The sequence below is a fragment of the Mustela lutreola genome, chromosome 15 (assembly GCF_030435805.1).
Source record: "Mustela lutreola isolate mMusLut2 chromosome 15, mMusLut2.pri, whole genome shotgun sequence".
Lineage (NCBI taxonomy): Eukaryota > Metazoa > Chordata > Mammalia > Carnivora > Mustelidae > Mustela > Mustela lutreola.
The window spans coordinates 58,722,595-58,739,681 of record NC_081304.1 but is presented as its reverse complement, the minus strand read 5'-3'; the positions used below and the strand labels follow the sequence as shown (position 1 = coordinate 58,739,681).

The 17,087-nt window shown below is 59.6% G+C and overlaps 1 protein-coding gene across 1 annotated transcript in view; it reads left to right on the top strand.

Annotated features, from left to right (window-relative positions):
• The window catches only part of DNAH2 (dynein axonemal heavy chain 2), an 80,356-nt gene that overhangs the window by 28,253 nt on the left and 35,016 nt on the right, over positions 1-17,087 (top strand). The window contains 28 exon segments of the mRNA XM_059147194.1: positions 1,663-1,809; positions 2,567-2,723; positions 2,938-3,177; positions 3,446-3,634; positions 3,833-3,980; positions 4,386-4,578; positions 4,964-5,164; positions 5,254-5,410; positions 5,705-5,879; positions 6,277-6,440; positions 7,182-7,343; positions 7,451-7,554; positions 8,638-8,794; positions 8,931-9,013; positions 9,104-9,284; positions 9,636-9,774; positions 11,427-11,644; positions 11,908-12,009; positions 12,340-12,465; positions 12,758-12,868; positions 13,101-13,289; positions 13,597-13,700; positions 13,805-13,994; positions 14,528-14,708; positions 15,154-15,281; positions 15,546-15,698; positions 15,993-16,118; positions 16,857-17,075. Coding sequence (XP_059003177.1) covers positions 1,663-1,809; positions 2,567-2,723; positions 2,938-3,177; positions 3,446-3,634; positions 3,833-3,980; positions 4,386-4,578; positions 4,964-5,164; positions 5,254-5,410; positions 5,705-5,879; positions 6,277-6,440; positions 7,182-7,343; positions 7,451-7,554; positions 8,638-8,794; positions 8,931-9,013; positions 9,104-9,284; positions 9,636-9,774; positions 11,427-11,644; positions 11,908-12,009; positions 12,340-12,465; positions 12,758-12,868; positions 13,101-13,289; positions 13,597-13,700; positions 13,805-13,994; positions 14,528-14,708; positions 15,154-15,281; positions 15,546-15,698; positions 15,993-16,118; positions 16,857-17,075 — 4,444 coding nt within the window.

The window sequence follows — 17,087 nt, the reverse complement described above, 5'->3', positions numbered from 1 at the left end:
GTCAGGACACGGAGCCCTGGAGGAGGCCTTGGCCTTGGGTCGAGGGAGGGCCTCTTCTGTCCTAAATGGCAGAAGCTTTGGGTGGGACTCAAGTCCCCAGCCTTCTGGGTTTGACAGTAAGAAGTACGTGGAGTCTCCCTGGGGTGTAGGAGGTGGGCTTTTCGCAGAGACGAGGAGAGATGGGTCTGAGAGAGTGGGGAGGCGCTGCTGGCGGTGGCCAGGAGAACAGGACGGAGGGCAGCCTGGAGAGCCCTCGGGGTGTTCATCGATGTGGCTCCGCCCTGCTGGGTCCCCTGCGTGGGCACACAGGGCGGGTGTGTGGCAGCAGACTGAGCCAGGTTGGGGTTCCGCCAAGTGGCTTACGCCAAGGAGCCGGTGAGGAGTGGTGGGAGGGCCGCAGAAGTGACAGATGGCAGGGTTCAGGAGCAGGGGGGTCTAAGGCGTCCGATTCCTACGGTACTCCCTCTAAGAGAGGAACAAGAGACAGCTGAGATCCGTTTTAATACTCAACCCATGCCACCCTGCGTACAATCCTTCCAACATGTGATAAATATAAAGATTACTACTGGGGAGTTTTCTGGGTTGTTTTTTTTTTTCATGCAAATTCCTCTGCCTTCCATCTCTGCGTCTTTTTCTCTGCCTTCTGAGAGATTTCTGTCGATTTCATTGTTAACGGGCTTGTTTGTTCGTTAATGTCTCTCCTCTAACTTCCAAGAGCTCTTCTGAGTTTTGGGTCACAATGCTCCTTTTTTGCCTGGTCTTACTTGGTGCGGACGGCCTCCTTTCTGCATGGCCCGTCCCCTCGTCTCTCCTTGCATTTGCTTTTCTTCTCTTTGGTTTTGGCTCCTGCCTTCTGTGCTCGGAAGGACAGAGACCGATGTTTTGTGATCCTTGGTCATCCATCTTCAAGGGCAGGAAGATGGAAAGTAGACCCAAAACTCTGCTGAGCAGGTCGTGGGGCTCGTCAGCTGGGGGCTGCTTCCAGGGGACCCCTGTGGTGACTGGCCTTGAGGCTCACCCCTCAGGCTGGCCAGAGGCCACGGAAAGCAGTCCTCCGGGCCTCGTTCTGGAGGGTGTTGGTCCAGCTGCCCGAGCCCGGTCAGTAGCTGGGAAAAGAAGCCTGGGGGTGTCTTAACATTCAGTGTGCGCGTGACCCTAAATGTCCCTTTCTCTTAGTACACCCCCTCCTTCAGCCGGGCCTGGTGTCCCCAGTCCAAGACCCTCCGTCGGTCTGTCTCTGTACGTTTCTCCGGACAAGAAGCTTTTCATCTTCTGCTGGGGTGACAAGGGCACTTGCTTAAGTGTGCAGAATGGGGGTGGGCACAGGTGGGGTGCTGTTTCCACAACCTTCCCTCCTGAGACACTCGGAGCTGCCAGCCTGGGCCTCAGAGAGCCCCACGGCGCGGATGGAGTGGCCTCTCAGCGGTCTCTGTCCCCAGCTGAGGATGTCCGCTCTGCTCCTTGCCCCTGGGCCCCTCCACTCCCTGTCGGCCTCCGAGGGCTCATGCCCTAAACACACAGCACCCCACTCCCTGCTGTTGTGGCGGTTTGGCAACCTTCTTTACCGGGACGTTCTGCTTCATTTCTCATCTGTGTCTGTGCCTGGGGCCGCAGCCAGGCCCTCCAGCAGTCCCATGAGTGGCCTCGCTCTTTCTCCCCGAGGTCCCTGCTGATTCTCTTCGTGGAGATCGACTACTGGGAGCGGCTGCTCTTTGAGACGCCTCACTACGTGACGAATGTGGCGGAGCGCGCCGAGGACCTGCGCGTTCTCCGGGAGAACCTGCTGCTTGTGGCCCGAGACTACAACCGGTGAGGCCATGGCCCTCTGCATGGCCTTCTGCGCGCCTTCCGGGTTCCTCGGTGTCTTATCTGTCCCATGATGTCGCCTGTTTCCTGCAGGATCTCTCCTTTATGTCTGACCATCTCAAAAAATGCTTTCTCCTCCTCTCTCGCACAGCCCTGTGGTTTTTCCTGTCCCTTGCACTTCTGTCTTCTAGCTTCAGGGTAGAGAGCCAAAACACCACTGCCAGGTCCCCTCCAGCCCACAAGGCACTGGAGCCACGCAGACTGTGGGCCGGGTCACTTCTCTAGGAACACACAGTGAGAGGGGGCATTAGGATTGCGGAAAGCATCAGCAGTCCTGAACCAGGGCCCCCTGCCTGGAGCCCTTGGTTATTATCTCTGCACCGAGGCTCTGCTCTGGGTTGGGTGCTGGTCTCAGCCCAGGTGAAGTCCACTGGTGGAGCTCACGGTCTCGTCTGGGCGTCTAGAACGACACCATCCGATATGGCGGCCCCCAGTTGCATGTGTCTATGTCTTTTTTAATTACTTACTTGGAATTATGTGAAATCTTACAGCTGAGTCACTCATGGGCACAGGCCACATTTCTGGTGCGGCACAGCCACACGTGGTTGGTGTGTGACCAGCACAAAGTGCAGAGTGTTTCTGCCACAGGGAGAAGCGAAACCTTCTTCAGAAAGCTCCAGATGGCCCCACCGAGTTTCCTGGCATGGGGGGTGGCCTGCAGAGCTTGTCCCAGCTGCTGCCGTTCCCCTGTCCTACACAGGATCATCGCCATGCTGTCCCTCGACGAGCAGGCCCTCTTCAAAGAGCGCATCCGATTCCTGGATAAGAAGATCCATCCTGGACTCAAGAAGCTGCACTGGGCCTTGAAGGGGCCCAGTGCCTTCTTCATCACGGAGTGCCGCATACATGCCAGCAAGGTGCGTCCTAGGCACTTGACTCGGCTTACCTGAGGGCCGGTGCATGGACGGTCCGTACAGAGACCAGGGAGTTTGGGAAGGACACGAAGCGTGTCCGCGTGTGTTATCGTTGACGTCAGCAGCTCTGGCTGGAGCACAGGTGGGAGGCGAGCAGGGAGCCCAGAGGGTGTCTTCCCAAGCTGAGGCCCCTCCCGGGCGTGTGGGCCGCCTCCAGGTGCAGGCCATCGTGAATGAGTTCAAGGCCTCCACTCTGACCATCGGCTGGCGAGCGCAGGAGATCTCCGAGACGCTGCTGGTGCGCATCAGTGGCAAACGGGTGTACCGGGACCTGGAGTTTGAGGAGGACCAGCGGGAGCACCGCGCGGCTGTGCTGCAGAAGCTACAGCACCTGCACCAGGACGTGGTGGCCATCATGACCAACTCCTACGAGGTCTTCAAGAATGACAGCCTGGAGGTGCAGCTCCTGGGGCCCCGCTCTGTGGCTTCGTGAGGCCCCCCAACCCCGCCTGTGGTCATCAGAACTTTCTCTTGGTTCTTCCCCTCCATCCTCTGGGGAGCGCTTCTCAGACGTCCTGCTGTCATCTTGGGCTCACCCGACCTTTAGTCCCTCAAACCTTCCTTCGGGGCTCTGCGTCCCATCTCTCTCTTTCACCGGCTTCCTCCCCCCCACCCCCCCACCAGTGCTGTCTCTCCTGAGGCCCCCCTTCCGCCCGCACCCCCAGATCCAGCAGCAGTGGATGCTGTACACGGTCCGGCTGGACCGCATGCTGGAGGACGCTCTGCGTCTCAATGTGAAGTGGTCGCTGCTGGAGCTGTCCAAGGCCATCAACGGGGACGGGAAGACCACACCCAACCCCCTCTTCCGAGTCCTGGTCACTTTGCAGAACGACGCACAGGGAGGTGTGGCGCAGGTAGGGACCTTAACTCCTGATGTTCCCAAACTGTCCCGCTCTCCTTTCCATTTCCCTCCGTCCTTAAACTTGGTCGTTAGCCTTGACTTCATCCTACAGGCTCTGGGGCTCCCTTAGGGGTCCAGTCCTCTCAGTCCCGGGGCCAGTCTCCTCCATGGCCATGCTGAGGCCCTCTCCGCTGTGTCCCCGCGCCCCCAGGTGGAGTTCTCACCCACTCTCCAGACTCTGGCAGGCGTGGTCAACGACATTGGCCACCACCTCTTCTCCACCATCTCTGTCTTCCGCCACCTCCCTGAGATTCTCATCAGGCGCAAGTTTCATCGTGACCCCATCCACGTCATCGTGGGTGAGTGTGCGGTGGGGAGGGCACTGGGCTCCAGGGCCATCAGAGACTTCGGGATGGGCCAGGGCTGTCTCCAGACATGGGGGCCGGTCGTCTCCATGATGCTGGGAAGGCCAGGTGGGGGGCCAGATAGGGGAAGGGAGTAAGCGTGGCGGGGAGAGTGGATGGCAGGTGACTCACGCTCAAGGTGTTAGGGACTGAGGTGGCAGATGTCGAAGGACAGTTTGGGGCAGGGGTAGGATAGGAGGCACCCATCTCAGTCCTCGCCCCCTCTGCTTTCAGTGCTGACGGCTGAGCTGCATTTCTTTGGGGAAGTGGTGTTGGAGAGGAGGGGTTGGGAGCTGGGGGTCGGGGCCCAGGCTGGAGCTTGCTGAGAGTGAGTAACAAGCATCGTGCCGGCTCTTGAAGAGCGAGACGAGGACATCAGGAAGATCCAGGCCCAGATCAGCAGCGGCATGACCAACAACGCAACCCTGCTGCAGAACTACCTCAAGACCTGGGATCTGTACCGGGAGATCTGGGAGATCAACAAGGACTCATTCATTCGCCGCTACCAGCGCCTCAACCCCCCCGTCTCTTCGTTCGATGCCGACATTGCCCGGTAAGGCGTGAAGGTGGACAGACCACGTCCCTCTCTCTCCAGCCTTATGATGTGGGTTCTGTTGTTACCGCCACGTTGTAGGTGAGAGCTCGGGACCAGAACAGTTTCGATAACCTGAGGTCACAGAGCTGGGGGGCAGCAGTGGGTACTCAGATCTGTGCATCCCTAAAGCCTCGAATGCCAGCCCAGGGGGTCTGCCTGCTGTCTCGTGGGCAGGGGTTGGGGAAACGATAGGATCCCGGCTGTGGGGCTGGGACAGCCCCGGAGCGGAGGAGCACCGCCGTCTGGGGTGGGAGTGCTGGGCACCAGAGCTTGAACTCGCGACGGGGCAGCGGGCTCGGCTGCCGAGGGACAGCCGCCCTAGTGGGGACCCGGGCCCTTACAGCTACACGGAGGTGGCCAACAACGTGCAGAAAGAGGAGACGGTGCTCAACATCCAGTTCGTGCTGCTGGACTGCTCCCACCTCAAGTTCTCGCTCGTGCAGCACTGCAACGAGTGGCAGAACAAGTTCACAACCCTGCTCAAGGAGATGGCGGCCCGGCACCTCCTGGAGCTCCACACCTACCTGCGGGAGAATGGGGAAAAGTATGGGCTCCCCTGGCGGTGGGTGGGGGCAGGAGGGCGGCCCGGGGTCCTGCCCGCTCACCCACTGCCTGCTCTCCACCTGCCCTCAGAATCAGCCGCCCTCCCCAGACGCTGGAGGAGCTAGGGGTCAGTTTGCAACTCATGGAGACCCTGCAGCACGACCTACCCAACCTAGAGACCCAGATCCCCCCCATACACGAGCAGTTCACCATTCTGGAGAAGTACGAGGTGCCAGTTCAGGAAAACGTGAGTTCCCGCGGCGGGCCATCCGCAGGGTCTGGCCCGTGGCTGCAGCAGCTGATCCCGCCGTGGTAGGTCCTGGGCCGCCCTGAGGGACGGCAGGGGAGTGAGCTGGGCCAAAGGCACGAGATCCCAAGGCCTTGGAGAGCCAGAGAACTCAGCTGACAGTTTGGGTCGGGTTCTGGGTTTCTGGTAGGCTCTTAAGACTGCTGTCCATAGGGTCAGAAATGAGGTCCTAAGAGCATGGCGGGGGCTGGATCTCCTGCTCGTGCGTCACCGTGCCCTCCTGGATGTCCTCAGGTTCTGGAGATGCTGGACAGTCTCAATGGGGAGTGGGTTGTCTTCCAACAAATCCTGTTGGACAGTGAGCAAATGCTGAAGAAACACAAGGAGAAATTCAAGACAGGCCTCATCCACTCAGCAGACGACTTCAAGAAGAAAGCGCATAACCTCCTGGAAGACTTTGAATCCAAAGGTAGCCGCTCCCAAGCTCCCCCCTGGACCTCTGCTCTGACCCAGGGTCTCAAAGCCTTGGTCCCTGGGAGGCGGGGACAAGGGTGAGCGGGGAAGGATGCTGCTTGGAGATGGGGACGGAGGCCTAACGCTTCTGGCCGCACTGCCCAGCTCAGGGCATTTCTAGTTTTTCTAGATTTTCTAGAATTTCTAGATCTCTAGATTCTAGATTTAGAATCTCGCACCACGTGTAGGAGTTTTCACTAAAGCAAACCGTCATCCTTGCCATGCATTCGCTTGTTTCTTTCCCTTCCCGACCCTGCCGGGTGAGGGGAAAAGGGAGATCTGCCCCCAAGGGGGTAGGAGAGCCATGACGGTCCTTCCTGGGGACGAAGGCCTTCACCTGGGACTTCCCGCAGGCCCCTTCACCAGTAGCGTGGGGCACCAGGCAGCCCTGGAACAGATCGCGCACATGCGGGCCACGCTGAACGCCATGCGGGAAGAGGAAAATAGTCTCCGCTCCAACCTGGGCATCTTCAAGATTGAGCAGCCGGCCTCCAAGGACCTGCAGAACCTGGAGAAGGTGGGGTGCTGGGCCAGGCCTCACGCTGGGCAGGGGTGGGGGTGGCGGGCAGGGGCCTGGGGAATGAGAGCCAGACCAGGAAGATGGGAACGCCAGGACCTTTAAAAAAAAAATGGAGGTAAAATCCAGGTAACAACGTAAGTGATTTAAAGCAAACCGTCCAGCGGCATCTGGTACATTCATGATTCACAATAAAGTCAACCCCTCTGGCTCCAGAAGCCTTCCACAGCCCGGACGGAAGCCTGCGCCCTCTCCCCTCAGCCCCCGTCAACCTCTGGTCTATCTTCTGTCTGTGGATTTACCTGTCCCGTGCACTCCCTACCGATGACTTGGTGGCTCGGAACGATGTTTCCCAGGCTCTAGTGCGTGTTGGCTGGGGTGCTTCCTTATGTGCACGGCAGGCTGGTTCCCACCTTCTAGCAGTCTCACTGCCAGCACCGTGACACGCTTGAGCCCCAGTGTATGGGCGGGGGAGTGGCGGCAGCTCTCCCATGAGCGTGTGTGGGGCCACCAGGCTCCCTTCCCCTGTGGCCCCCACATCCTCCTGGGCATCTCCCCCCCCATGCCTTTTCTGGGCCTGGTGGTCCTGCTGGGTGCAAAGGAGGCCAGAAGGAGCCGTGAGCTGGGGAGGCAGCCCTCCTCTGTGAGTCCTGGCAGGGAGCAGGAGGAGCAGGGCCGGGGGTGGGGCCGGGGAGGGGTGTTGCCCTCACTCACTACTTCTTCCCGCTCTTGGCCCCAAAGGAGCTGGAGGTCCTGCAGCAGGTGTGGGAGATCACCCGGGACTGGGAGGAGAACTGGAGCCAGTGGAAGACCGGCCGCTTCCTGATGCTGCAGACGGAGGCCATGGAGGCCATGGCGCACGGGCTGTTCCGCCGGCTCACCAGGCTGGCCAAGGAGTACAAGGTGCTGGGCCGGCGGGGTTGGCGGGGGACGGCAAGGCAAGCCCACGGAGGAAGGGGACGGTGCGGGGACACTGGGCGGGGCTGCTGACGCCTCCCGGGTCTGCCCAGGACCGCAACTGGGAAATCATCGAGAGCACGCGCGCCAAAATCGAGCAGTTCAAGAGGACGATGCCGCTCATCTCGGACCTGCGCAACCCGGCCCTGAGACAGAGGTGAGGCCGCTGCGTGCTCCTCGGGGCTGGCCCCTGGGCCCTGGCCACCTGGGCCTTGCACTGTCCCCTTCCCGTGTCCACCCACAAACATGCGTCCTGGGGAAGCCGCACTCTGCTCTGTCACCGCTCAGCTTAGTGTCTTCTGTCTACAAAAGGTTTTATTCTTTTTTTAAAAACAGATTTTATTTATTTTATGTTTTGGGGGGCTGAGGGAGGGGGGGAAATATCAAGTAGACTCCGCCCTGAGCTCGGAGACTGACACGGGGCTTAATCTCAGGACCCTGAGATCACAATCTGAGCCCCAAACCAAGAGTCGGACATTTAACTGACTGAGCCACCCCAGGCGCCCCAAAAGGTTTTATTCTGATTTCGCCAAAAGTATCACCTCCTTCCTTCCTGGTCTGCACTTCTGGGCTTTGCCTAAGAAGACCCCCCTGCCCCGAGTTCAACCAGCATTCTCTCCGTACTTCCCTCTAATACTCTAATTTTCTTCTGCAAGTTTACTCTCTCGATACACGTGGACTCTGCCACGTGGTGGGAGAGGAGGCCTTTGAAGCCGTGGAGGGCGTGATCCGCTCTTCTCTAAACGGTGTCATGGTCATGCATTCAGAAGGAAGGGATTTTACTTCTTTCGCGTTGCGTCCCGGATGGGGTTTCCGGCAGGTTCGCCCTCACGTGTCCCGTGGCTAAGGGTCACCTGACCACTTTGCCCGCTTCAGTTATCCGATCCCCGAGGCTCAGGTTCCTCGGGTACAGGGAACCCAGGGCTCCTCACTGATCATGGGCGTGTGAGTCGGATGAGCTCTGCTGGCCCTGGTGGCTGGCCCCATGCACAGTCTGTCCACCGTAGACCCGCAGCGGTCGGTCTGAACCCCCTCTCCAGAGTCAGCCCCTCCATCTCTGAACTCTCCACAGTGCCCGGGGGTGGGTGGCGTCTTAGGGCCTATTTAATGAATAATATTGATACACATACAAACTCACTCTGTCCCAGTTGGGGAGAGGAAGCCTGCGGGTCGACGCCAACACTTACCAGTGCACCCTAGTGTCTGGCCTCATGGTCTGACCTTCTGTCCCTGGCTGCAGGCACTGGGATCAGGTCAGGGACGAGATCCAACGGGAATTTGATCAGGAATCTGAGAGCTTCACCTTGGAGCAGATCGTGGACCTCGGGATGGACCAGCACGTGGAGAAAATCGGGGAGATCTCTGCGTCAGCAACCAAAGAGCTGGCCATAGAGTTGGTGCGTCAGAGTCCCCTGCTGCCCCACCCCCCGCAACACCCCGGCCAGCTTTTCAGCATCCCATGGCCCCTCCCAAGTTGTGGTCCTTTTGGGGACTGAATACTGGATGGTTCTGTCCCCCGGTCTCTCTCCACAGGCATTACAGAACATTGCCAAGACTTGGAATGTGATCCAGCTGGACATTGTCCCCTATAAGGACAAGGGCCATCACCGACTCCGGTAGAGATGGCTTCGGGGAGCGGGGGGCGGCAGGCCCTCCCGAGGTCTGACAGACGGGATGGACTGGAATTTTGATGCTTTCCACCCCAGAGGCACAGAGGAGATATTCCAGGCCCTGGAAGATAACCAGGTGGCTTTGTCTACCATGAAGGCATCCCGTTTCGTCAAGGCCTTTGAGAAGGAAGTGGACCACTGGGAGCGCTGCCTCTCCCTCATCCTGGAGGTTGTGGAGATGGTGCTGACAGTGCAGCGCCAGTGGATGTACCTAGAGGTCAGGACCCACTCTGGCTCCTTTCTCGGCGCAGGACCTACATCTCGGTCCTCTTCTCAGCCGTGTTTTCCCACCTCTCAAGTCCTCCTTCCTTCGGGCCTCGAGCATAATAGTGATGACCCGTCCCGGTCACTTCCCTCCTTGAAAGTCCTGTTTTCCTTCCGTTTCTCTTCTCAGACCCAGGGGTCTGGCCTCCCAACCCCAACTTTCCTTCCGGAACGTGGGCATTTTGCCCTTTGGTTCTGATGCCCCTTCTCTTCCACGTGGCTGCAGTTCCTGGTCTGGCAGTGGGGAGCAGAGCGTGGGGCGTGCGTGAGAAACAGTGTCTCGCCCCACTTCTTGGCCCCCCAGAACATCTTCATCGGAGAGGACATCCGTAAGCAGCTTCCCAATGAGTCAGCCCTGTTTGACCAGGTCAACAGCAGCTGGAAGTCCATCATGGACCAGATGAGCAGGGACAGCAACGCTCTGCAGAGCACGCACCGCCCAGGTCTGTCGGCTCCGTGTGCTCTCGTCCCACGGGGGCTCGGTGGCCGCGCGAGGTCGTGGCCATGGGCTTCCTTTATCAAAGGACCATTGCGCCTGGCCCTCCCGCCATCACCATCGCCTCTTCTGAGCGTGAACAGTTCAGTGAACGAAACCCCACAAATCCACAAATACTCGGGAGGAGTAGAGGGTAGGAGGGTGGGGTGAGGGGGTGGGATGGAGACGTACACGGAGAAAGCCTGGTTGGCGGTGGGGGATTCCGGTAAAGAATCGGGAAGTGAGGTCTGGCGCCGGGCGCCGAGAGGGGGATCCTGAGGAGAAGAGCTCTGTCTGGGGGCGGTGCAGCCGACTTTTTTGTTTTGCCTTGGGCCAACTAATGGTTCCTCGTTTTCCCAAGAACCTTGGGGATATATGGTAAAAAGCCATTTTAATTATACTGATAAAACGTCTGCCGGAAGGTATGCAAAGTTGAGGGACAGCATACGTTTGCTAGAAAAAGCACTCGAGATCATTGGCAAAATTACATTTCGGAACACATTCTTTTTTTTTTCACAGTGCAACAATAGTATATTAATTATTATAAATGAGAATATGCCAGGAAGACATTAATATGTTAAAATAGTATCAAAATCAGCTTTGCAGACATGAGATGTATATTACAGTGAACTTCATGAAAGGTAGCAATAGGATATATGAAATGAAAACTGATCTAGATTCCAAAGTACTTATACATATATACATACGCATATGTATTAGACATAAACATATACATATATACACTTGGAACACATTCTAAGCAAAGCCATCGAAATGCGCACCTGTTTGGGGAACACAGAAACCAAATCCGTCTCGCCCACGGCTACCGGGTCAGCACCCGGAGGCCCGGCGTCCTGTGAACTCTGTCCTTGAGGACACAAGGATCGCGTCAGATTCCAGGGCGTCCAGACTCTCCTCAGAAGCTAGAAGCTGGGGAAACAGGGGACTAAACCAGCACAACCAAGGTTGGGAGGACACTGAGATGATTGGGAACCTGTCACCGGGAATCCACTATACGTGGTACCTCGGGCGGTTCTGAGGCGTATGGCGCTAGCTTCATACCCACAAGGTGGGGAGCACTTAGCAAGTGTAGTGGACCCACTGGTTCGTGGGTGAGCAGACTCTGCCTGGCCATGGTCTGTCCCTCTGTCCAGTGCTTTTTTTCCCTGCACCTCGGGGGACACTGGCACCTCCCACCCGTGCTCGCAGCCCTCTTCCGGTGTGTGCACGTGACCTGTGTTTAAGTCTAAGAATTGCACATGTGGGGGAATGTGCGCAGAGCCGTGTCTCCCTCCCAGAAGCTCTTGTGGTGGCCGGCAGAGCTGCAGGAATGGGACCGTCTAGGACCAGAGGGAGGTGAGACGTTGTCATATTAGTGGAATCTTGTTCGGTGAACACATGTCGTACAAAACGTGCACCTGTGTGTGACGAGCCCTTGCGATGAACTAGGAAGAGACGGGTTAAGCATGGTAGAGTGATTTGGGGACACTTCTTGGCTTCCAGCCACTGTTAGGGCAAGATGTACCCTGACGTCCACGAGCCGCCACAGTGGGCGGAGTCACGCGCTCAGAGCCGCTCCGGTGAAGTATCCTCAAGTGTCCTTGGCTGTCCTTTTCCTAGGCCTCCTGGACACGCTGACACAAATGAACACAGTTCTGGAGGACATTCAGAAGTCTCTGGACATGTACCTGGAGACCAAGCGCCACGTCTTCCCCCGCTTCTACTTCTTGTCCAACGATGACCTCCTGGAGATTCTGGGCCAGTCCCGCAACCCAGAGGCCGTGCAGCCGCACCTCAAAAAGTGCTTCGACAACATCAAATTGCTGAGAATGCAGAAGGTCAGCCGAGCTGGCTGGGCTGGGATGAAGGGTGGGGGGGATGGCAGTGTCAAGGGATTCGGGGACCTTGGAGGGGACCGTGGCCTCCCAGCAGGAGGGGGGCATGAATGCTTCTGGATTATCCAAGCAGATAGAACTGCTCGGAGTTGGTAATATTGGGGTCAGGGGAGAGGAGCAGAGACTCCCCTTGAAGAGCCCAGGGGCCTCTAAGTGGCTTGGAGGGGCGGGCAGGCCAGACCTCTCCTAGCTCCCTGTTTTTGCAGGTTGGGGGACCCGGCAGCAAGTGGGAAGCCGTGGGAATGTTCTCGGGTGATGGCGAGTATGTTGACTTCCTCCACCCTGTCCTTCTGGAGGGGCCTGTGGAGGTGAGTAGTGGTGAGGGTCTAAGAGCCGAGCTCATTCTCCTTCCCCTCGGTAAGTGTGCTTGGCTCTGTGAGGAGAGAGCACCTCCATGAAGGGACTCTCCTACCGTTGCTGAACCCCCACCCTGTCTCCTGATGCTGAAAAGCAGACCGTCTGCCCCCTTGCCTCCACTTCCCTCTGGGACCTGAGCCAGCCGCCGCCCAGCTCCAGCTCATCCCCCGGGGCCCAAAGACCCAGAGACCTACTCCCAAAGCCCCTGCCCGCCGGGGACGCTCGTCTCTGGCCCTGAGGCCTAGCCATTCGGCCCTGTCCCCTCCTTCCCCCCCTCCCAGTCCTGGCTTGGTGACGTGGAGCGGACCATGAGGGTCACTCTGCGGGACCTGCTCCGGAACTGTCGCCTGGCCCTCAAGAAGTTTCTTAACAAGAGGGACAAGTGGGTGAAGGAGTGGGCTGGCCAGGTAAGCCGGGGTTGGTAGAGACGAGGGAGCACGGAAGGGGTGAGAGGGAGCCGCAAAGGTTAGGACAGAATCGCGAGTGTCGCCAGACGCAGGTCTCTTGCCCCTGTTCTGGGCGAAGGCCTTGCTGCCCTGCAGGCTGAACCCTTTGCTCCTGTCCGTAGGCCCAAGCCCCACCTGCAGGGCAGAGCTAGCCCGCTGAGAGGGCACTGGCACCTGGGGCCAGGAAGAGGCTGAGCCTTGGGGGCTAGGCTTCGAGCCAGGCCTGAGGATGCAACCTCTGTGTGGGTCCCAGGTGGTGATCACGGCCAGTCAGATCCAGTGGACGGCCGACGCCACCAAGTGCCTGTTGACGGCGAAGGAGCGAGGAGACAAGAAAATCCTCAAGGTCATGAAGAAGAAGCAGGTGGGGGGCCCTCCAAGTGTGCGGCGGGCCTGGGGGGCCTCGGAGGGACACGCTGGGGTCTGGGTCAGGGCCACGGCGATGGTGTTTTGTGGCGGAAGTCCTGCAAGGCAAATCTGGGGGGCCTGGAAGGGCTGGGGGTCTGGAGTTCCGGGGTGCTGGGATGGGCCCGGGGCTGGAAGCTGTGCTGGCCTCGCCCCCGCCCTGCTCTTCCCTGCCGCCCCCTGTCCCGCAGGTGTCGGTCCTGAACAAATACTCGGAAGCCATCAGGGGGAGCCTGACCAAAATCATGCGGCTAAAAATCGTGGCGCTGGTGACCATAGAAGTCCATGCACGGGACGTGCTGGAGAAGCTGTACAAGGCCGGCCTCATGGACATCAGCTCCTTTGACTGGCTCAGCCAGCTGCGCTTTTACTGGGACAAGGTGCCCGGCCCACGCTGCCACCCACGCCCTCCCGGCGCCCCGGTCCCCGGGTCTGGTTTTGCTCTCAGCCCCGTCCCGTCTCCTGAGGCAGGACAGCTCACCGCGAGGGCAGCTGATCGGGCCCAGGAAGGCCGTGGGCATTTGTGTGGCCTGGATACCCCCTTCCGCGTGGGCTGTAGGCCCTTCCCTTTGCGGCCTGGACAGAACCCTGGTCTCGTAACTGCAGCCTCCCAGTCCCCCCCAACCTCCAACCCCCCAAGCTCCTCCTCCAAGCCCGTCTCTCCCTTCCTCTGCCCTGTTGCTCCAGGATCTGGACGACTGCTTGATCCGCCAGACCAACACACAGTTCCAGTACAGCTATGAGTACTTGGGGAACTCTGGCCGGCTGGTCATCACCCCGCTGACCGACAGGTGGCTGATGTGGTGACAGGGTGGTGGCCTGGGGAGCAGTAGCTGCTGGGCAGGGACGGGGGTGCTCGCAGGAGTCCGACTGGGGTCCTGCCCTCAATCCTCAGGTGTTACATGACCCTGACCACGGCCCTGCACCTGCACCGGGGGGGCTCCCCCAAAGGTCCGGCGGGCACGGGGAAGACGGAGACCGTCAAGGACCTGGGCAAGGCCCTCGGCATATACGTCATTGTGGTCAACTGCTCTGAGGGCCTAGACTACAAGTCCATGGGCAGGATGTACTCAGGCCTGGCCCAGGTCTGTCCCCCTGCCCTGCCACCCCCTCCTGGTCCCGGAAGGTCAGCTGAACCCCAGTCCGGTCCCCAGCTTTGTGTAGCATACAGCACTCCCTGCCCTCAGTGTTCACGACTGTGGAAACCCCTGCACCTCCCCGAGCTCCGCTCGAGTTCATTTTTGCTTGTTTGGAGACTTAGGAGATGACGTAAGGGCTCAACGAGGTCATGCATGTGTACATACCCGTCCCGGGCACAGGCCTCGGGGCTCACCAGTTCCCTCCCCAGGGTCTCTTCCCAGTGCACGCTGGCTCCAGCCATCCCCGAGGTTGTCCCTGTGGTTGTTCTGTTGGCTGGAAAGCTTTGGGCTAGGACTGCCCCTGGGGTTCCCTGCACCTCCGCCCCCCGCTGCCCAGACAGCACTTGAGCTCTAGAGACGGCCACACCTGCCGGGGCATGTCAGGCGGGGCTGCCAACCCCGGCCTGGCCCCTCAGGGCTCTCCGCTGGAGGGGACGGTGCTTCTCTGGCCCCCCAAAACTCTGCCCCTCCTGCCACAGACCGGCGCCTGGGGCTGCTTTGACGAGTTTAACCGCATCAACATAGAGGTGCTGTCCGTGGTGGCCCAGCAGATCCTGTCCATCCTGTCCGCCCTGGCCGCCAGCCTCACCCGCTTCTACTTCGAGGGCTTTGAAATAAACCTGGTGTGGTCCTGTGGGATCTTCATCACCATGAACCCGGGTACGGGGACAGGCGTGTCCAGGGCAGCTTGCTGTTAGCCCGCTCCCCTTTCCAGGCCAGCGGGTTCAGCCCAAGGGGAGGGCGGTGAAAGACAAAGCCTGGAGAGGGAAGGACAAACACCCAGCCTTCTGGGAGAAGGGGAGGGGTCTTGCTGTAACCTCTGTGTGTCTGTACATGCCCCCCGTCCTTTGGGGTACTCTGCTGTCCTCTCTGGCTGGGCCGGCCCCAGGTCCTGGTGTGTCTGCCATCCTGTGTGCAGGCACGGGGACTCTCGCCAGCACGCAGGGCCCGGGCTGTGTCATTGCCGTTCCCCGGGAACGGCTGGGGGAAGGGTCTGTGGGGAGACCAGGAAAGGGTGAACCGGGGTTGGGGAAAATGGGGCTGCGAATGGGCAGGGGTCTTCGGGGACTGGTCTGGGTTCTACATGGACGGCGCTGTCCTACAGGCTATGCCGGCCGCACAGAGCTGCCAGACAACCTGAAATCCATGTTCCGGCCCATCGCCATGGTGGTGCCCGATTCCACTCTCATCGCCGAGATCATCCTCTTTGGGGAGGGCTTTGGCAACTGCAAGGTGTGTCGCTAACGCTCTGACGTCCCTTCCGGGATGAGTCCCCGGACAGAGGCACCTCCGAGGGAGGCAGGCTGCGGTCAGGAGGGTGTGGAGCCCCCCCCCCCCGGGAGGTCCCCAATCTGCGGCAGCACCATTCCCAAAGTCTTCTGTTAAGACTCTCCCCAGAGCCTGGCCTGGCCTGCTGGAGGCCTGGGGCCCCACTGTGTGCCTCTGTCACTGTCCCCGCGTGAGGGCGCAGTTTCCTCCTCGGTTTTCCTTCCCCAGATTCTGGCCAAGAAGGTGTACACGCTGTACTCACTGGCCGTGCAGCAGCTGTCCCGACAGGACCACTACGACTTTGGCCTGCGTGCCCTCACCTCCCTCCTGCGCTACGCCGGCAGGAAGCGTCGCGTGCAGCCGGACATGTCTGACGAAGAGGTAGATTGTGACACGGCCCTTGGGCTCCGACCTCCAGGGTCTCTGGTCCTACCCGCCTGCACTGACGCTTTCCAGCTCCTCTCCCCAGACTGGGATCCCCACCCCGCAGCCCATCCCCTGTGTCATCTGTCCCCTGTGTAGTCTGTCCCCTGCATCACCTGTCCCCTGCGTCGCCTCGCTCGGCTGTCTGCACTGTTCTTGCCCCCTGCCGCTCAACCCTTTGGACAGGAAGGGGAGCCAAGAGGGCGCCCAGGGCCCCTCCTCAGGCCAGAGGCCCCCTCGTTTCCTGGCCAGGTTTTGCTGCTCTCAATGAGAGACATGAACATCGCCAAGCTCACTTCTGTCGACGTACCGCTCTTCAATGCCATCATGCAAGACCTGTTCCCCAACGTCGAGCTGCCCACCATTGACTATGGCAAGGTGCTCGCCCTCGCCCCTCCCGCCGACCTCACCTGTGCACTTGTGGACGTGGCGCTTGGCTTCCGGGCCTCGTCCTGCTGTCCACGGGCTGTGGCTGTTTGCGGGTCCGCTGCCCTCTCTGGGCCTCCTTGTCTACGGAATGACCTAGACCTATTTAGACACTCCACTCTCTGGCCGCATCCCCCACCCCCGGCGTGGCTGGCCCCTGCCTCTCTGGTGCCCTCAGAGCCCTTCCTGCCTTTTTTATACCCACCGGCCCCTGCTGCTGTGTCAGAGCAGTGGCATAGAAGGGGTGGACAGGAGGATTCTAGGAAGTTCTAGAAATTCTAGAAAATTCTATAGGAATTTTCTTCTCTGGGGGAGTGGTGGTTCAGATACCCAGAATGAGCCTTCTCCCTTGAAACCCGTAAAACGTTAGCTAAAAATATGTCTTTGCAAATACATCGCTAGAGAGAAAAGGAGAATTCTTGGGCCGGTGGTGGGGGGGCGTGAAAGCAGAGAAATCACAGGATAGTCTGCCGAGGAAAGCACCCTCATCGCGCCCACTTAGCAGATGAGGACACTGAGGCCCAGAGCAGTCCCTGCCTCAGGGTCCCTGCCTGGCTGACGCCAGAGCCCAGCCTCACAGCTCTGCAGCGGCCAGCGGGTTCCTGAGGGAGCGATGGCCGGAGTGGGGGGGGCCCTGGGTGCCACGGCGGCGGGGCTTACAGGCCTCCTGCCATCTGTTGCCCCTCTCAGCTGCGGGACACCATCGAGCAGGAGATCCGCGACATGGGCCTGCAGAGCACACCATTCACCCTCACCAAGGTCATCCAGCTGTACGAGACCAAAAACTCACGCCACTCCACCATGATCGTGGGCTGCACAGGCAGCGGCAAGACCACCTCATGGCGTATCCTCCAGGCCTCCCTGTCCTCGCTGTGCCGTGCCGGAGAGCCCAACTTCAACATGGTCAGGGTGCGTTCGGGG